Source organism: Ammospiza caudacuta, chromosome 6 (assembly GCF_027887145.1).
Source record: "Ammospiza caudacuta isolate bAmmCau1 chromosome 6, bAmmCau1.pri, whole genome shotgun sequence".
NCBI classification, from domain to species: domain Eukaryota; kingdom Metazoa; phylum Chordata; class Aves; order Passeriformes; family Passerellidae; genus Ammospiza; species Ammospiza caudacuta.
The window spans coordinates 19,956,566-19,978,290 of NC_080598.1; the positions used below are offsets into that span (position 1 = coordinate 19,956,566).

At 41.9% G+C, this 21,725-nt stretch overlaps 1 protein-coding gene across 3 annotated transcripts in view; it reads right to left on the minus strand.

Moving 5' to 3' along the window:
- The window catches only part of BRSK2 (BR serine/threonine kinase 2), a 302,408-nt gene that overhangs the window by 63,638 nt on the left and 217,045 nt on the right, over nt 1–21,725 (minus strand). For all 3 annotated transcript variants that reach the window (XM_058806653.1, XM_058806651.1, XM_058806650.1), the window contains exons 5-8: nt 16,924–17,040; nt 6,602–6,635; nt 5,649–5,717; nt 2,603–2,749 (exon numbers count right to left, since the gene is read on the minus strand). In XM_058806653.1, the coding sequence (XP_058662636.1) occupies nt 2,603–2,749; nt 5,649–5,717; nt 6,602–6,635; nt 16,924–17,040 (367 nt within the window). The remainder of the gene's footprint in view (nt 1–2,602; nt 2,750–5,648; nt 5,718–6,601; nt 6,636–16,923; nt 17,041–21,725) is intronic.

Here is a 21,725-nt window from a genome sequence, read left to right on the forward strand (position 1 = left end):
TTCCACTAAGAAATAATAAAGTCTTGCTCCCACAAATGAATCATATACAAAGAAAGGTAATGCCTGCTTCTTAAGGCTGGAAAGGGCCAGCAACAATAATTGTGAGTACCCTCCCCTCCATTAATCTTCTCAAGCTCCAACACCGAAGCAAATGATGACAGTTAAATGTGAATGCTGGTTCTGTTTTTGTTGATCATTTTAACAGATGGACTGGGGAAGATGTGGGTGTGCTGTGAAATGGCAATTACTGCAGGGAGGGAAATGCAGTTGGATGAAAAGGAAAAGAGATACAAATCAAAAAAAGAGGAACAAAGCAGAGAGGGGAAGTGAAAAATGAAAGAAAAAAATTGTAGTCACCTTACATTTCACAATATTTTTCTGCTGAATTCACTAGTGAGGTATTGAGCAAACGATCAGTAACGGTAACAGCTACATCTGTGCTTATTGTACCCAAGCTGCAATTTTGCTCGCATCTTTGTATAAATATCAAATTGGTTCAAGTGAGATATTTTCTAGGAATAGAGGCTTCCAAATAAACCCATGTTTACACCCTTTTTCATAGGACACAGCTAAAATCAAATTCAGCTCTCTCCTCAGAATGAACTCTATATTCCCAGCTCCTGTGCAGTAAACAAAGAGCTCCCTTCTGCCTGGCAGTCAAAGCAGCTCACTAACAGCACAGGAGTGTGACAGCAAACCCACAGACCCTCAAATAATGAAAAAAAGACTGCAGCTAGTAACAAAGAGCCAACCTTTTTCCTCCCAGCTCTCAGCTCTTTAATATGTATTATTTCAAATTCTTATTCATAATTCAATGGTTAGTGTGTGGCAATAACTACCTGATCTGGGTTTTTTTCCCTCCCTAAGGAAGTAAGAGGTTAATTTTGATCAAGAAAGGGAGGGGGATGAGTGTCACTCTGAGACCTTGAATTACCTCAACTGCTTTCTCTCCTATGCATGTGCATTCCCAGCTGTATTGCACAACTCAAATTATTTAGGGTTATTATTTATTATTTTCTGCCCTGTGGAAAAATTCAGAACAATCTGAAGAAGGATCTAGCACTTGATGACCTGCTCCCTAACATACTCAGACCATTGGCACTTTTTTGAGAAAAAAAACCCCAACAAAACAAGAGAGAAGCTGGTATGTTTACATCATGGAAAGGAAGCTAAGCTTGAGAGGGACTTTGTGACTTTCTTGGCCATGAAGAACAGCTGTCTCATCTCTCAGGATATTGCTCTAACCTCTGCAGTGTTCTTTCTGTGAATATACTTGTGAAAATGTTATTCCTTTCTTTAAAAATCTGTTTTAAAAAGGTCTTTTAAGGCGCCTAATATATTTTTTTTTCAATCAGTGCTATTTATGTACTGCAAAATGTGATGGCTACTGAGTTTGCAAAATACTAGAAATAACATAAACTTTTCCCCTATGCCACCAAATAGAGCATGATCTGGACTGGTAATGAATGCAAGAAAAACCCAGATGTCAGGTACTATTTTAGGGAGTTGTGAAGGGAGTTTCAGTGAACTTCTTAGCAGAGAGGTGCCTGTATCCCAAAAGCATCGTCACAGCTGGCACAGATTGATGCTGTTGTTACCAATCTCAGCAGAGAGGCCAACCAGTGATCTGAGAGTTTATTTATAAATATTTTAGCAGACTGAAGAACCAGGAGGAGTTATAAATTTACATTTCTTTATACATACTCCCACTCAGAATCTGTGAGCTTAGTAAATCTGTATAAAAATCATCACCAAGGCCTGACAATAGGATTTACAGGGGCAATCTACCCATAAAGGCACACGCCTCCACTGACAAGCAGGCAATCTTACTTTCCAAAATTATTTGAAAAGACAAAATTTCTTATTTTAATTGCCAATGTTTTTTAATTCCCTAAAACATTAACACAGCGTCAGTAAAGGATACAATCACTTCACAGTCCTCATTCTTGCAGGGTCTCTGTTGTAGTGATGGGATGTATCCTAGATGCAGACTCAGAGCTGAATGCCAGGAGCTCAACACTGTGGGACTAAGTGCTCAGGACCACAGGGCACAGGATGAAAGAGCAGACTGGCAGACACTTGCTCTGAAGGCTGCTAAAGGATAATGCAGAGCAAATGCAGGATAGAAAACAATGCAGCTTATGTGGCCTGAAGTGAGAAGCCAACACTTCTGTCAGAAATGTAAGAAAATCACCCTCTGTTTAATGGCAAATCTTCAAATACCAGTACTAACACCTGTGACCTTCAAACATTTACATCATGCCCCCAGCAAACTGCTGTATCAGACAGAAGAATCAGACAGCTCAGGTGGACTCAAAAAGGTGTGAATGAGCCAGTAGTTCTGTGATAAGCTATGAGGGATTTCTCCTAAATGCTTGGTGTTACATATGAAAGGGAATCATGAGGCTACAGAAAAAATACAAAAGCCATCTGTCCTCAAGACTCAAAAGAGATGGTATTCTTCCCAAAGACCCCACCAACTCCACTCCTTGGCTCAGGAGGAAACACATTAGAATGCCACCAAATCACCAAGATACCTTCGCTGCTCAACCATTCCTGCAACAAAGCGAGAAATGAAGCCTTGCTCACGAAGCCTCCTTACCGTGAGACGTTTCGAGGCATCCACTTCAATCATCCCCCGCAAAAGGTTCTGACAGTCCGGGGGGATAAAATGGGGCATGTGGAACACTCCACGCTTCACCTTCTCCAGCAGTTGCCGCAAGTTGTCGTCATCGAAAGGCAGGGCACCCTGCAGGGATGGGACAGAGCAGTCAGTGGGAGAGAACTGGAGACGGCCAAAGGAGAAAAGCCAGGATAAGCAGGTGAGAGAATGGAAAAGAGGAAGTCAGCTCATAATACATTAGTATGAGTGAAAAAACTTTTTATCCATTGAAAAGACAAAATGTCTTAGTGCTGCTGTATTTCCTGTAACATAGGAGACAAAACTGAGGACATTGTTTTTTCTATTAGACCTTTAATTAGAAAATGAGTACCAGTATAAAGTAAAATATAAAATATGAAATTGCCTTTCCAGGCAAATTCACCAAAGATGCGTGGATCCACTTAAATTCAGTTCAAGCTTTTGATCTGCTGGTATTCCTCCTGGGCATACTTTCACAGCAGCAATGTTTATCGTCTCCTTATTTTTAATCTTCCTGAGACACATTTATTGCAGACATTGAAAAGGAGGTGAACAGCTTTTGAGAGACTTTCAGTAAAGAACATGCTCTTTCTGACAGAGCATTAAAATGACACAGCTGAAAGAAACCCCAACCAACATTAGCCTTTGGAAGCAGCAGACATTCCACCTGTTTAATATACTCCATCCAGTTCCCATGCTGTGGTCAGGTCATCAGTTCCTATTGCTTCCCTACTGTAGCTCACTTACATAAATGGCTTGAAGTTTTTTTAGCTGAAACTACATTTTGAATAGATCATCAGCTTGCCACAAAAAGCAGTAAAAGACCTATCCTTGCTGCAAGGACAAAAAGGAAAAAGAGAAGTCGAAATCTTTAGGATAACTCTACTGACTGCAGCTGATACCCTTTTATAACAAGTCTGCACCTTCCTGGATATTCTCACTTCCTTCTTTCACTGCCTAATTCTAGAAGGTGCCGAGCTTCCTTGATTTCCAGGATGGCTTGTGGGAAGCTGCAAGCTGTCAGCTGCTGTGCTAATGAAGTTTTAAGTTGTCAGCTCTGGCACTGCTCTTACTACAGTGAGTAGTGCATCTGTATAAGCAATCCTGTGTCTATGGTTTACGGAGAACAACCGCTCATTTACAGCAGCCTCAGGAAGCCACCTGATGGCAGCCACGACTGGGCACTGCTTACTGGTGTTTGTTCATTCCAGTGGCCTTGAAGGCAGAGCCTCTCCCTGCCTTCTGTAACCAACCTCCGGAGTTACCTGCATTTTTCCTATCCATTCCAGACTTAAAGGAAAATCAATTCTGATAGTTCAGTACTTTGGCTAATGCAATTTAAGCCCTGATGAAGTCAGAAAGGACACTGTGTGGCATTTCCTGAAGGTAACAACTACATCTCTTTTATTACTACCATCTGCTATCATATCTTGATAGTTTTCGCAGGGTTTGTCCTGACATAATTAACTGGCGAGCTCTACACTTTCCATCAATGATTGACTTATTTCAATAATTCTTCAGGCTCATGTGTGTATGTAGGAACAGATGAAGATGCAGCAACAGACACCCAAGTTTGACAGAGAATCCCCCTGAAAATGAAAAGCCTGCTTGACAAATCCTAACCATCTTGACACATTTTCTCTTCTGTTCTTATGAATTCAAGAAGTTATATTAAGAGCTCATTATATACTTCTATTTTATCAGCAATGAAAGTAACTGCTCAGTAAGAGATGACCAGGTGCTATCTAGTGTGACAGTTAAAATTCTTCCAATGCAACATCAAGATAAAAAAATCAAAATTTCAAAAATGTCAGTGAATTGTAATGACTAAAAAGAAAAAAGGAGTAAGATTGCTTAAGGGAAATGAAAGCATCATACTGAGATTACTTTAAGGTATTCTGATTTGAACCATTAAAAAAGAATCAGCATATCCTTTGATACAAAAAAACTCTAAAATTTAAAAGCATTTAAACAAAAATAATATCCAGAATTTATCTCATTTTACACTGTACAACTGCTTTTTCCAAAATAAAACATTTATGTGAAGCAATTAGGTTTACTGATAAATGTACAAAAATATCATAATTTTACTTCAGGCTTGTTACTTTTATAATTATAGATGATCAGATAAACTATTACAGATATAAAGCACATTAAACCTATATTCATATAGAGTATTTTACCTGCACGTGATATATGCTTGTATTAACATAAACTATATTTTCCTACATTATACTGTGGAAATTGGTAACAAATGCCAAGCCTATCTGCCTTCAGCTGGACACCCATTTGTTGGATGTTTAGGAGTGTTATAATAGAACTTCATTTCAGAATAAATTCCACAGAGGATTGAAACTCTGATCAAAAGAAGGATAAGTTAGACGATGGCACATTTTGAACACTTAAAGTATTACTGAGCCAGATGGAAACTAATTTAAACTTTGTACTACTGGCTCAGTTTTATATTCCCATGTGTACCAAATTAAAATGTAGCTCACTGCTTTCATGAAACAAAGATGAGGCTCTCAAGTCCTTCCCTGAAAAAATACTGCAGTTAATGTATGCATATACCTGCTGAAGCACACATATACATCCAGCAGAAAAAAGTGAACACATCCCAAACCCAGCCATATCTTGATCCCGTGAAGGATGACTTGTTTGACACACTATGTATCCTGGAGTTGTAACCCTACATATCCTTACCCATCAAAAAGCGTGGTGCAACATCACAAAACAACAAACAGCATTCACAAAGACAAGTTTTTGATGGCTGCCTATGCTCTTCTGTGCAGGGCAACAGTGTTTCAAAGAAACAGTGAAATATTCCTCATGCTTTTCCTTTGGGGCTGATGTAGAAATAAGAGGAAAGGATGCCACTGAGAGATACAAAAATAGAGGACTAAAAAAAACCATCCGTAAATGATGTCAATAGAATTGCCATTAAATACAGCAGCACTTTCAGATTCTTCTTTTCTTTTTAAAGGCTAGTGCAAGGAAGATGACTCACCACTAGCAACGCAAACAAAATGACTCCGCAGCTCCAGACGTCTGCTTTCCTTCCATCATATTTTTCTCCCTGCACAGCAAAGACACAGGGGTTCAAAAGACCGATAACTAGTAAATGAATTAATTATCCTTGAGGAATGAGAGAGGGGAGAATGGGAAACCCTACATTTAGTCCAGCTACCTGCTTCCCAAGTTGGCCTTCCCAACTAGGAGGAAGCCACTACACAGCCGGCTAAATGAATTTTTGTGAACATCAGCTTGCAGTCTTATCTGGGACCTGTGAGGAAAGGCTCAGAAGTGGGAGCAGGGCAGGAATGGTTGACAACTCACTAATTATTAGATCTGGCATTTAAACAGAGTAACAGGTGCCTTAAGGACATCTAGCAGGTGTGTTTCTCTGCCTTGGTTTTTCAGGGAGCGTGTCACCAGCCATGTTATTTGAAAACTCATAGTATTGTCTGGACAGCCTCTCCTGTGTGCGTGCTGTTTGACTTTACAGTACAGACATGCTTTGGAAGAGGGCAATCCTGGGCACTGAAATCTTGGATACTTATTTTCAGAGGACAAAGGGAAAGCAGGGGGAAAAACATTGTTTAGTGGAAATCAACATCACTGACAGTCAACCCCAGCTTTTCTACTGAGATGACAGCTACATCAGAGACAGGAAAGCTGAGGGAACTATGTCCCTTGGGTCAAAAGATCAAATTAAGCCAGGCTCCTGTACTTCTGCCTGATCACATGGTGCAAAGGCACTGTGAGAATAACATACAATTATTTCCCAATGTGGCTTGATTCAGGGCTGACCCAAACAAACAAAACTCTATTTAGGTTTCTTGTGTCCTTTTCTTTCCCTCTGCCTTGGGCAGATTCCGTGTACAGAGGATCTATCTGGGTACTTGTAATGAGGGACACTTCAAAAAAGGTATTTATGTACACTAATATTAACCAACTTACCCGGATGACTTCAGGACAAGCATAATGTGGTGATCTGAAAGACAAAATACAGTCAAATGAGCATGTAACAGCCTGGTATTTATGGTTATGTGCATTCCCATTTTGTTTAGCAGAATGATGATAGATTTGCTTATACAGAATACAAGTGTGCAAACCAGCACATTTTTCCTTACCTCAACAACAGCATATTTCTAACAAGCTCAGAAAATGGTCAAGAACTAGCATAATTTACAACTCTATGGTCCTGCTATGAATTTCTGAAAAACAAGGTATGAAGGGAAGATGAGGCACATTCTGTGAGTATAAAATTCCAGTTCTCTAATCCCACCATTTAACTTGGCCTTGTATCTAACTAAAAGGAGGGCCCACACTGCAAAGCCTTTTACAGGAAAAAAGACAGATGCATCCCTAAACCACGTCTGGTGTCTCTTCTGCTAAGATGACTGTCATTTACACCCATGGTCACAAAAGCTGCCAATACATGATTGAAGCATGCCTTTTCTTTTTCTTTAAAAAAACAAAAAAGAATGGACAGTAGCACTATTACCTGGGGAGTTAATATATTCTTTTCACATCCTTCTACCCATATATCTCTTGTTTGATTCCTGGCTGAGAAGAGTTAATTACTTCAACTTGCCAGGTAATAATTATAATTCCTAAAGATTATAGCCATGGCTATTTATTTTATAGCCTTCATTAAAGTAACTTGACAAGTAAAAGGGATGCAAACTGTCTGAAACCCGTGTGCAAATCATGCTATTGTTTATACTGACACCTCCCAGCAGTCCCTGAGCCTGTCTTCATTTGTGCATGTGTTTCTTGTGACAAATGCAATCATGGCTGGGCAATACCTGTCTCACAAAGTAATGAGCAAACCAGAAGCACAGCGAGGTTAGCTTTGTGCTAGGATGCTATATTAATGCCCAGTGAGACAGCCCATTAATTGAATTTCCATACACACTATATTATCTTGTGGCAAAATATCATCCCATGGGCACGGAATGCCCTGATTTGGTATCACAGCTTTTGGCAGAGCATGACAATAAACTCAGGGTACACTTGGGAGTGCAGCTACCTTGACAGCAAAGCTTCCATGAGGAGAGAGAAATGCAGTTGATCCCTCAGAAATTTCAGAAAAAGTGGAATTCAGCCACTTTATCCAATATTTAATACAACACCAATCCTGGGCCCATTTAAAAGATGGGCTATTCACAGGTACCCTAACCAGTCTGGCTGCTCAGTAGTGCCTTAGTTTAGACTACATTTTAAAAACCTTGGTTCAAGAGTCAAAACAGCTAATGAAAGCCAGAGCCTCCCTCAGAGAGCTGGATGGAGCTGCTCATTGGAAGACCAGAAAGAACTAGAACTTGTGTCTAGTGGGTAGGGCAGACTACCCAGGCTCTCTGTGTAGCTCTGTACTGACAGCCATGGAAACACAGACAAGGTTACTTAACATTTTTAAAAGCTGCAGTTGGCCTGTTTGAAAAAGGTGACCAGAAGCTCACCAGGAGTCTACTCTTCTGACTAAAGCAAGAGCAATGCCACTGCAGTTTTCACACTACAAGAGAGAAAGTGAGGCCAGAGTGAGAAACTGAGTAGCTTAATGTTATGTACAAATTCCCAAACTTCCACAATATATTGTTTCCTGTGAATTTGCCTCTTTATGGCAAACCAAGACCTGCACTACACCTATTCTTTCCAAACTCCCAAAGTCTAAACCACAGAAAGTCACAACACTGGACTAACACATGATTTTGCAAGCTTTTAGAAGACAAATTATTCTTGGGAGAATGCTTGACTAGTGATGTTGTCTTTTTCTCATATCTAACAGTGGAGTAGAGGGTACAGGCCATCCCTAAGGCACACACAAAGCACAAGTAAGGAGCAGCACCACAACTGGGACTGCAGCCCAGGCCTGACAAGTACAACTCTCACTAGTGCTGAACTGCTTACACAGAACACTGAAGGAGGGCAGTGTGGGAACTGTAGGGAACACAGTAATGCAACTGGAATTTGGAAAAAATCTGCATGGCAGCAAAAAGAGTACAGGACTTGCATAGATCAAGGATATCTGCCCAACTTACCTCAGAACAGAAATGCCAGTTCTAACATGTTCTGTACATCACATTAGGCTTGAAAAATATATGGAAGCTAAAAGGAGTGCAGACGCATTCTAGGTAACAGTCCAGCTCCCATCACTTACCATGTTTGAATTTCTTACTCTCACATGTATTTTAGGTTCTGCAAGGTACAGCTGCCTCTGCGTGAGTCATGAACACACAGAGTAAATGGCTACTACAGGTGGTGCCTGTGGCTGACCTAGAAACATTAGCCAGACTTCTCAAATCCTGCATGGCATGAACTGCTGTACAGTTCAGCAATATACTTCAGCACAATCCTTTTTGGACAGCAATGGCACTGAAGTGCACTGGAAGAGTCAGTATCTCAATTTGCAGAGTGTTCCTGAATTTTTACTTGTATATTATGACTCCAACAAGGATTTCAGAACTCTTAATTGTGGGTGCTGAGCAGTGCAACCACCTTGAAAGTGCTAACATCCTTGAAAAGAAGAATGTAAGTGTCGTGAAGAACTCAAGATAGGTACATAGGTATTTATGTGTCCCACTAGCAAATGCCCTTGGAATGTTTTCCTTCCTGAAGTCTGCTCAACTGCAGTGGAATGTGCCATAGATCTTAAAAGGCACCACTGAAATTCTGCAAAAGTCTAAGAGTCTGGGTGGAGAAAATGTTATAATAAATCCTTTGAGCAAGCTGGATTGATTAAATCATTCAACAGCTGCATTGCAACTGCCCAGAGAGCACAGGTTTCTGGCATTGCCATTCTGAATTCTTGCCAGCACACACTAGCTAGATATCTGCAGCATTATCTTGGCTAACAGCTTTAAAAGGGATCCTCCAGTCAGCCAGAATCCATAAAAACCTCATTTCCATGCTACCAATCACACAGCAACTTCAACTGCTGTTAAGACAAAACTCAAATTTAATCAAAAATCTATTTATCTTTCTACAGAGTCATGAATATTTCTTTGGCTCTTATCACTAATTATTCAATATAGATGTGTCAAGAGCAACACTCCCTGTCTCTTCCCCTAGGCCACCTCCTCATCATTCTGCTACATCTCTGTGCAGCAAAAGCCCCAGTCTGCCCTTGATAACAAATAAATATATCGCTCAGCAAGATCAAGAAAGAGTTGCTGCCTGCGGGTGCCGCTGCAAAAAAGCACTGATGTTGGCAGTGTTGATTTCCAGGGTGATGGGGATTTTCCAAGGCTAGTCTCCCTAGGGCAGGAAGGGCTCTCTGAATGGTCATTCACAGCTGTGACTCTAGGACACAATAATCTTAAGGATTTTAGGGGACCTTAGAGCATTTACATGGGTTTTAAACCAGAGGAAATAAGACAAGAGAGCAATGGTGAAATCCAGGACAGCTCGGGACAGTTAAGTCAGGCATGCAGAAAGAAATGTATATATCCTTGATGTATCTTTTTTGAATTTCATCTGAGAAACTAGAAAAGTAGTTCTTGACCTGTGCACATCAAGATTGCAGCTGCAGTAGATCTGAGACAACCAGGGTCATATCTTCAGTGCAGATGTGATGTGCCTGTTAGTTTTTTTCACATGGGTTAGAGAGACCTGCACTGCACACACACAAATCCATTGGGCACATATGGTTTATCTGGGAACACACAGTAACTGCTTTGCCAGAGAAGTGGTTGGTTGATCAAGAAGGACAGGAAAAGCTGTGTGATCTGACTCCACATTGAGACAAATCATGTGTTACACTGCCTGATGGGTCCCCAAGTCCCAGTAAAGATGAGTGTCCATGTCTCAGTCCTTTGGTCCATGCCTTAAGGTGGTACTATGTGGGGAAGAAAAGCTGCTTTGAGTGCCATCCTTTAGGCCTCACAGACAGACACAGAGTTTCTGCAGAGAGGGAGGAACAAGAAATCTCCTTTCCTCTGTTTTTATTATTATTTTATTTTATTATTATATTTATTCTTCAAGGCATGAAATTACCTTGATATAGGATGTTGTACAGCTGCAGAGAAATCCTCATACATCTGGCTGTTTTTGCTGTTGCTCAATTCTAGAGTCCTTCCTTCCCCTCTCTTAATCACTGTCTCCAAGCAGCCTTTCAGAGGCAGGAGTTACCCACTAGAGCAAAAGGCTGCCTCTGCTTTCCCCCCATGCTGGGCAGCAAAGGGCTGAGATGAAGGGGAAGATCAGAGGAGTAGCAAAATAGATAAAGGGAATTCAGGAGAAGGACACGGGCATTCCGAGAGAGAAAGCGACAGCCGCGGATCACAGAGCAAAGAGAGGCAGGGGGACACTAACGAAAGGCTCCAGCAGCAGTGGGTACTCAGGGCTGCAGTAAAGGCTGTAATTAAGGTAGTAGGTGTAGTTAAGGCTGAGTGCTAGATTGCCATTAAAGCTTCAACTCAGTCATTTACCTTTGGATGAGAAAACTCAGCATCTAGCCCTCAGCCATCTTACAGCTGTTTATTCCTTGGGTGCAATTACATTTTTGGGGAATCTGCAAATCAATTCATTAATTATCAGTTCATATTTTTAAATCATGGAACCTTTAAGATGTTTTAATTTTAAAAATTAACCAGACCCTTGTATTAAAAGGGCATAAGGATTACCAAATTAGGTACTCAAAGTTAAAAACTGGCAAAAAAAAAAAGGTTGAAAATGTTACACTGTGCTCTGCAGGTAAGTCAGTTGGATGTGTAGCTAATGCCTCTTTTCTACTTGTGACTGAAGTTGGGAAGTACTAGGGAACTTTAGTGTCAATAAGGACAAGCTTGCAAGAATGCAGCTGATTAACACATGGGAGAATCAAACTCTCTGCCCCTGCTAGAGAATCCTTCAGTGAAAGAAAATGAACAGGTGCTTTAAACAGAGATGTTGACAGGTAATTATGAGTTGCATATTTCCCAGTTTTCAGAATCACAGTGCTCCACATCCAAGTTTAATTTCCAGCATTTATAAGCATGTGGAACAGCAGGGGCAGTTGGTAGGCACTGTGCTCTCCCAGTAAAGGACTGTTATCAAGCACCAAGTATCCTGGGGTATTGGGCCCCAAGAGCATCAAACCGTACACTCAAAACTGGTTGACAATTTTGAGTTCCATTTTGCAGAATCCTGTGTCTTCATAAAAATGGAGATAACCAGATCAATGTGGCAAATATAATATGAAAACAGTATAATTAATACTTGGAATCCTAAGACACAGTGATGAAATCCTACCTAGCATTCATAGCAAGGTTTGAATGCAGTGAGCAGAAGTTATAAATGGATCCATAAAATAAATGATGAGGAAAACCCAAACATTAAATAGCTGTTTACTCACAAAAACACACCATCCAATCACCAAATGAGGCAAAGATTTGTTGAAAAAAAATCTGTACAAGCTTGTACTTAATGGGCATATCCTAATGTGCACAGGCTGAGTAAATGATACACCGTCAAGCTGAAGAAAAGCACATCTTAAATTCTCAGGGATTGATTTGCAAAATCCAAGCTCTTTTAACATACCTTGTGATGTATTATAGGTGATGCTGGTACCAATGGTCATTAATAAGGTTGTCCGGTATTTCCCTTTATAATCTTCATTTTAAATTCCTTGTAACTTACTTTCAATTTAACAACAATTTACTTGCTTTTTGTCTGTCTCAGACTGGTTTCATGTATTTATATGCATGCATGCTGTGATTGGGCTGAAGCACTTCCACTATCTATGTCTAATTTTAAGTAAATGCTTTTCCATATTTAAAAAAAAGAGAAAAATTTCTAGTATCCTCCCCTGCAAAGGGAAAACCTGAATATTTATTTGCATTCTCCAGAAATTATATCATAGAAATATTCCATTTCACTAGAAAACTGCAATTTGCATTTACTAGCAGAAACTCTCGAGAGCATTAGGATCAAAATCCTACCTGCGGTGGCAACACTTCACAGAGTAATTTTTTTTATCTGCAACTGAGCTGCTGTGGGTGGGGTTACCACATGGTGCCAAACTTAAAAACAAACTGAGTGCAAAACTAATGAAGTAGATCTACGACTGGCAGCAAGTGACTCACACAAGCAGGTAGCAGAAACTAGAGCTGGAACCTAGTTAAAAAGAGAAAACAAGCTGGGATTTGGGCCAAATATGGAGCAGAAATGAATGGGACAAGTCAGCTAGACTGTGGTACAAATCAGGAAGGAGACAGGAATCCAGTACTGGAAATGGAAGCTCTTGATGAGATGAGGTAAAAAGCACTAATACTGGCATTTCCAAATTGAAGAGCTTAAATTTGCAACCCTAACAATGACTGCATAAGTTTTAGATATATGTTTGTTATAAGGAGGAAAGAATATGTGCAGCATCATGTCATGTAATTAAAATCAGAAAGGGTGCTTGGACAGGGAGGTGTATCTGCCCTCTGAATTATCTGCTCACCACAGGTCTGCTGATACATCAATGACTTGCTAAGATGGAGAACTGAAGCAGAGAAGGGCAAAGCATCTTGTCCCAGACCACCATGAATGCCTTCAGGAGAAACAGAAATCAAGCTCAGATAACCTGGGTCTCAGACCTGAGGTTTAACCAAAAGGCACTCACTCTTCTTGCCTAGTGACAGCCCAGGATGGATTGGACACCCTCTCCTGCTCTGAAACACTGCAAAGCAGCATGCCAGGAAGAATCACTGAGAAAGAGGTGGGGAGTGTCTCTGCATGGATGGGTAAAGAGGAAGAGGAGCTGAAGAAATCTAAAATAATAGAAGCAGCAGCCTAACACATCTTTCTCTTCCTTCCTTGCGTGCTGTTAGCTGACAGACCCTCCCTGCTCCTGAAGGAATGCAGAGACTCACTGTGTTACTCTGGCATCTCGAGGACCATCTCTCTGTAAGATTGCCTTGCAGAGCAATTTCTGCCATAAGCAGAATTAGTCCTGCAGAGCTTACACAAAGCTCCTCTTCCCCTTAAAGGTCTAAAAACACTAAAAAGAACGACAGCATATTCCTCTGCACTTTGCATATGCAGGATTTACACAATACACATTTCTATAATGGGGACTCATTACAATCAAGGCCGAATGTGCAGTCTGTCAATGACAAATTATGTCAGCGAAACAGCAAGTCCATCCTTGCCTCCTCCTACACAAACACATCTGCATAGAACTGTTATTGTGTCCTCCAGGTAGTCTGTCAGTGCTATCAGTGCTACAGAAAACCATGCAGGCCTAAGGAGTACCTCCCAGAAAACAGTGACTCTGAGATACGCAATAACATCACACCTCAGGCTACATGAGGCTACTCTTCATGATGCCAGTCAAGACTCTGCAGTGACCTGAAGACTACCCAAACTTTGGACTAAACTTAGCAGTTCACTTGTGATAGCAAAGAATTTTTGACTGCAGTCTCCCTGCTTCGCTGAACTGACAAAGTTAGCTGTATCACACAGCTCAACCCCATCTGAGCCTCCCACTCTGACTGACAGAAATACCTGGAGACTCCCTGCATGACTGTCAATGGAAATGTTACCATTTCATCTCATTATCAGTGTTCACAGGACGGAAAAGCCATTCTCGAAATTAACTTATGGGTGCATGAAGGAGCATCTCATTAAAGCTCAGTATCTCAGCCATGATTCACTCTGTTTTGTTCCTTTTCATGCTGGCTGAAAGTACCAACTGCATGGGTAGGTAAAACTGTTGCCTTGAAAAGCTCTAAGGCTGGTTACTGCATGTGCTCCAAGGGAAAGGGAGTCATAACTGGATTACCTTTCTCTGTGAACAGTGTAGCATATTGTTATACATTCCTTCCTTCCTTCACCCCCCAAACCAAAGAGATCACACCACACCAGTAGCAGCCATGCTGGGCTGCATGCCAGGAGAATTAATGAAGTGGTGTAATAGCTCACATGGAGGTCTAGTGATTGGCAACACACTTAAAATGCATCTGCAAGGCAGGAGATCATAGCATTGCTGCTGTGTTCTGTTTATTACAGGCACATCTCTTCCGTTCCATTGATTTCCTTATTAGTGCATTTTAAGGCCACAATGTGGGGGCTGGATCTGCTTGAAGCATGCAGGTTTGAATTCCAGCACAGCTTATGGGAAGGAAGCCTCCCTTTGAGACTCCAGATACGGATAACAGAGCTCGGTGCTAACAAGAACAGGAATCCTACAGAGAGGCTGGGTTGGTTTTTATACTTCCTGTTTTGTTTTTTGTTTTTTTTCTCATGGGATGAAGGGGAACAATTTTCTTTAGAGGGTATAGAGGCTTTGTGGCAACTGCAGGGAGGACTGCATTTCCTGATCTAGAGGGGAAGTCTGAAAGAAGCTGCAAGCAACAGATGGAAGCAGAATCACAGAATGGTTTGGATTGGAAGCGATCTTTAAAACTTAACTAATCCAATGCCCCTGCAATGAGCAGGGATATATTCAACTAGATCAAGTTTCTCAGAGCCTGATCCAACCAGACCTTGAATGTTTCCAGGGATGGGGAATCTATCATCTCTCTGGGAAATCTGTTCAGTGTTTTACCACCATTAATGTAAAAAACTTTTTCCTTGTATCTAATCCACATTGACCCTTTTTTTACCTTAAAACAATTATCCCTTTTCCCATCACTACAGGTCCTGCCATAAAGTCTGTCCTCATTTTTTTTATAGTCCCTCTTTCGGTACTGAAAATTTGCAATAAGGTCTTCTGGAGCCTTTCCTCATTTTTTTTTTATAGTCCCTCTTTCGGTACTGAAAATTTGCAATAAGGTCTTCTGGAGCCTTTTCTCTCCAGAGTGAATAACCCCAACTCTATCAGTCTGTCCTCACGGGGAAGATGTTACAGCCCTCCAACCACCTTCATGGCCTCCTCTGGGCCCACTTGGACAGGTTCATATCCTTCTTATGCTACGGATCCCCAAATCTGGATGCAGTGCAGGTCTCAGCAGAGCAGAAGCACCCCTCCCTCTCCCTGCTGGCCATGCTGCTTTGGATGCAGCCCAGGACAGGTCTGGCTTTCTGGGCTGCAAGTGCCCATTGCTGGGTCACATGCAGCCTTTCATCCACCAGCACCCCCAACCCCTCTCAGCAGCACTGCTCCTTTAATCCCTCAGCCTGCACTGATGATACTGAGTGTCTCCCTACCCAAGTGCAGGGCCTTGTAGTTGACCTTGGCATCACAGCTCCTTGCTTTTCATCTGCTTCTGCTAAGAACTCAGATCTTGATGTGCACAGGAGAGAACCGGTGGGTCTTGGTTTACTCACCAACCAGTATTCTATCACATCATGAACTTCAAATACTTTTGCTGTCCATTATTCATGACTTGGAAAGCAAAAGCTAGGACTGAGAGGCAGTGGCTGGGCTTTGGAGGGAACCACAATGGCTCTGAGACTACCTTGAACTGCCTTGGTCCAGAGAAGACACCAAAAAAAACATGAACTGTAACCAGCTGAGGATGGGCCTGGGCTGAAGTAATCAGAATCACACTACAAATGGCCAAGAGAAGTCAGTCTGCATGGGAGGAAGTGGAAATCTGCTGGTGCTATCTGGTTTCTGTGCTTGCTCTTAAAACAAATTAACACAGCTAAAAGCTGATGTAGTGGTGCCAGGCTGCAGCAGCTCAATGCAGCTGCTGCCCTTGCTACAGCGCAGTGCCACAGCCTCTGCACAGTCACCGTGGCACTCAGAATCGGGAGCATGGTCAGGGGTGCCTGAAGGCAACTGAATTTGCATGGAAATATCTTTAGACTGCCCCTGCAATATTCCTCCAGGCAGGCTTCTTTGTACCTGCATTCATGCCCTGCCTGTCATTGTAAAGGACCCTGCTTCCTCCCTGTCACTCCTGCATGGGAGCTGACAGAAGCAGTGTTGAGCATGAATGTGAACAGCTGCATGCAAGCAGACAGCTTACGGAGGACATGCAAATTCCATTTAATAACATTTTTCTACCCCTTAATATTTTTTCAAAGCCTCTTCTTAAAACAGTCAACTGCTGCTTTCAGTTTCCAAAAATTATATGGCCAGTAAATGCAAACACACCAGCATATGCAGATGAAGCCAAACCTGAAAGCCTTGATTTTTATATCTGTATGTGACACCTGCAGTGACCTGCTTTGCACTGTAAAACACTAAATCCCACTGCTTTCAGCTTTCTTCTACACTACATGCACCATATAAATTTACTGTCTTGCTGGGAAACACCAGTGCAGTGTGTAGGACTGCAGATCTTTAGTGAAACCCTTTCTGTAGACAAGTTCTATGTCTGGAATGTGTCCCTCAGTCTTGTAATATGCTTTGAGACACTCACCCACAACTGGTTTCTAACAAGCTGTCCCCAACCTGCAGCGATGCCATCCCGAAGTCTGCTATCCGGATGTTGTTCTTTTCATCCAGCAGTAGGTTTTCTGGTTTTAAGTCCCTGTGGCTGTAAAGAAAGGGTCAAAATTTAAATTAAATTATCCATAACAGCTTTCCCACTCCATGATTTGCTTTTTATCCAGAATAGTATCCAACCTGTTTTACTTTAATTAATTTAATTTGTTTTCCTGTCCCAGGCAGGGGAACACACATATCCAAGATCCAATCCTTGCAGTATTCTAGACCACCCTAGATGCTCTCTCTTGATGAATGGAAGGCCTGCAGTGTCCTGACAGGAAAGGAACATGTTCAACTTCCAGTGAAACCAACACAACATGAGGGAGAAACTGAGGGAAATAGAAGGAGGAGAATTTCAGCCTGGATTTGGGGCTGGTATACTCTATCATATGTCAGGTCCTTAAGGTAGGAGGCAACACCATCAATTTATTCTGTCAACAAGAAGAAACAAACAAATGACATAAAGAGTAAAAACCTTCTTGACGTGAATGCTACTGCAAAAATCTCCTATTAGGAGTTGTTTACACAGGCATAAGACCTTGAAATAATTTTGGGTAATTAGCTCTGATGGAAAAATCCCTTCAACTCAGCAGTGCTTTTAACTGAGAGTGTCAGCAGTAGAAGGAGAGAGGATTCCTTCCTTTCCATCAGAGCTTGATTCTCTTATTACCTGTCAACATGACAAGAGCCAGGCAACCACAACCTTTATGATGGCAACTCCTGCTCCAAATCATATATTGACAAATTTATTAATTTCCACTGCTCACAGCCAAAACCACTGTGCACCCATGTCTGCATCTAAGTACTCAGGAGATTCTGTACAACTATAACATTCACTTGATTTTACATAAAAAGACAAAAATCTTGCAGAAAATTTGTGATGAATGTGCCAGGTTTTTTTCCTTTTTATTTGCAGTTCTTGGAAAGTCACAGAGATGAGAGAAGCATTTCAGACAGACCAAAGAAAAAGCTCTTTTATTGGTTTTGCTTATGAGTAGGCAAAATTGCTCTGATAATATAAGGTCTAAATAGCAGCACCCAAACAGGCAGGACTGTCAGCTTCCATGGATAGGCAGAATACAAACTTGTGGGAAATGGACATCCAATAGCACTGACTGTCAGGCAAACAACACCCACGTGCAAAAACTTACAACTAAAAGCAGTTCCTCTGACCAGAAACTGAACTCAGCAAAAGAACCAGGTGTCAGAATAGTCAAGTGACACCAATCAAGGAAGGCGGGCTTATCTTTGTGCCATTTCCTCTTCACTTTTTAAAACATTGCTCTAACACTCCTCATGCATGCAAGTGTAATTCTACCCTTACAAAAATGTAAAGGTGGACAGTCTCTTCCCTCTCAGAGCAACATGAGCAGCATGTCAATGTATTGGAAATTAGATCCTCTGATCTGAAGAGAAGAGGAATGATTGGTTAGAGACAACTTGTAAATAATGCAGGTAAATTCTATGTAAAACCAGAGCACATGGTAATAGGATACCTGGGGACTGTAACAATTATTTCCAAAGGAGACTCCCAACAAAACAGCACACATTCAAAGCAGTTACTGGTCATTCACCCCACTGAGACCTATGATTTGCTCTCTCCTGCTTTTTAAAATTTAGTCTCCAATCTTGCCTAAATATGATGAACCCTGCGTATTACAATGGCCTTGTTAACAATGAGAAAACAAGCTTGTGGATAATAATTTTGATTCAGATTTGTGCACATTTTCATCTGAAATGCAAAAGGTGCTTTATCCAATCTGTACTTCTCATAGAAATTCAAGGTTTGAGATAAAAGAGACAGAAGACTTATTAGCTCTATAATAACCATCAAGATAGTCATAACTAGTTGACAAAAAATGCAGGAGATGAGTGACAAGGAAAGGTTCCAAAGGCAGAGAATGACCAGTTAGTGGCCAGGAAAAGAATCCCTGAATGTCATCATCAAGGAGGGCAGCAGACAAAGGCAAGATCATCAACACCTGCCAGTTTAACAAACTCCAGCTCCAGCAGTGAAATGGAGTGAAGAGCCCATGGTTCTAAGGCAAGTGAGGAAAGCTGGATGCTAATGAGACAGTAGTGTGTGATTTCATCCTTCCTCCAGCAGACATTCGGGACAGTTCTCATCTTACAACTGCTTTCATTAACGGTAGGACCTTATCCAGCTGGGGAGGTGTGCCGCAGTTCCCCTGTCTGAGGACAATGCTGAGGGGCAGGTAACAGCCCCTGTAAAATGAGTGCTGCTTATTTGATGCTATGAAACAAGAAACCTCCCCACAGCTCAAGCTGAGTGTGTCCTGCTGTGCAGAGTTTTTCGGCAGCTATAGTTGTCTTTCAGTCTTGGCAACTGCTCCTGGCTGACTGCTGAACACATACACCGTATGGAAGTTGAGGGTGCTGCTGCCTGTGCCTGTTCCACTGCTTGTGCACTGAATGATATGGTATGATTCATCCATACAGTCTATAGCAGACATACTGCTGACATGTGACTTTTGTGCCTAAAAATTGAATCCTTTGCTTATCCTCAAATTGTGTGGCTCATTTAGAGAGCGGGAACAACCAAGATGGAGCATGACCTAAGCACAGGATGTCCACAAGCCTAGATGTACACTCAGAACAAAATATCTTATTTCAGGAACGTGGTGCAGCTAAAGGAAATGCAAAAATGTTCCCTTTCCATGGATGAGAGCTTCCAGCCTTGCCAGATCTGCCACAGGCCCCAGCTGGAGCACAATGTGTGTGAATCTTGAACAAGCCCCACTTCCCGACCACTAAGAGGCAGTGAAAGGGAAGGGACGACACCTTTGAAAATCGAGACAATATTCAATCCTGGAGTCTCCTTCTCCCTTCTTGTCTCCTTCTCTCCTTCTCCCTGTGTCATCCTGTCTTCCCATCAGCTGGGATCCACAACACAGTTTAGGCCTGGGTTTTTAGGGACAATCAAGTGGGGAAATGAGGTTCCTATAAGTTGGCATGTATATTATGGATTTTTTTGAGAGTCACTGCAAGAAAGAGAGGAAAAAGGGGGTACCACCATTCACATTCCAAATATGGAGTAAGCTTCACCTCACTGTGCTGCACAATGTTTTTCCATGAATGATCAGTCTGATGGAGGTCTTTAGGCAGAGGCACTGACCTAGCTCCCAGTGAGCATTTTGAAAACCTTAAGTTGGGATCTGGGGATCTGTGGGACTAGGATAGTATGCGTGAAAGTAAAACTGGAGTAGCAACAGACCTTAATAGTTTTCTTTTCTTTTCCTCCAGATACTCATCAAAATAAAAACAAGAAAACTTATCAGCTCTTCACAATAGAAATTATCACTTCACTGAGCAGAGAGGAGAATTGTTACATTTATGGCTGCCTGGCTCCCAAAATAAAAGAATAGTTTTGATAGCGCAGTTTTGCGTCTCTGATCCTTCTCCATCCCTTTTTCAAGACAGTCTCTAGTGCTCAGTATGGATGGTTAGCCTAGAAATTTCATGGCACCCTGAGCATAAATTTTGTATTTTGGCAGCACTGCTTTCAGAGATCAGGGTGCCAGTGGGATCAGCAGTACTTGCACATTCACCCACAAGAGAATTACGTGTCCCAGTGAAAATTTTCCTCTAGCTGGAGCATTTCTCTGACACCCATCTTTGGGCCACTTTGAATTGGCTGAGGCAGCATCCTGGGGATAGCAGTCAGGCCAGGAGCTTGTACCAGAGCAGCAGAACCAGCAATGCTGCCACTGGGAAAGAGACTTCCTCCCTGCATTTGCATTTCCCATCTTTGTATTGCCAGCTTTTCAAGTGCCAGGGGGCAGGGAGAGAAACATATGGGAATAGGGAAGGCTTGTTATAATTTACCTAAGAGCCCAGAAGACCAGACCGTCAAATGCACTCGCATTTGAAAAAGAATTCTCTTGTGCCAAAATGAAACAAAACAAAACAAAACAAAATTCCCAGTGTATCTGGTAATTACTTGGCATTAATGGAACAGTGCAGAGTAAATGCATTTAATCTGGTTCTATTCCAGCTGATCTCTCTGGCTCTCCATGTCTTACACGACTGTATCAACTCCTCTCTCTGCAGGTGAACAGAGGACTCATTACCCTTTCCTTGTTCTAAAGGCTCTAAAGCTGTAGGGGCTTTATCACATGGCTGGAAAACCAGAAGAGAAGAAAGCAGCTTCTTTTCTGACAAACACAGCAAACCCTCCAATTGAGCCTTGCATAAGCTGAAAAGGAATGAGAAAGAGAAATGCAGGACTGCAGAACAAGTCAGTGTAACCCTGACTCATAGTGGCCATGGACTCCCAGAGCTCCTCAGCCAAGACAACAGCACAAGAAGTCAGCCTCTGGAGCCAGCATCCTGTGGGCTATTGAAGGGAGAGCATGTGAGTGAAAGAGAGCCACGGAGCAAGCTGTGGCAGGGGAAGCACACACTGTCAGACTCTCTGCAGTATCCCTCTTTCACAAGTTACAACAAAGGCTTTACAATTTCCTTGCAGCCTAAGATGGATGCAGAGAGAGCTCTGAAAAAATTGTTCTATGGAAATGAGCATCATCCTTGGAGAAGGTACATGGAAAATGAAAGGCACAGATAGGCATGAACGTGTTCCAGATTCCCACTTCCACACTGGCCAGGCTTGTTTGCTAGTCACAGCCAGAGATGCTGTTCAGACAGTTCCTTTAGCTCGCTCCGGTGCTTTTCCAGTCCATCCTCCTGCTCTGAGAATATCCCTGTACCTGTACT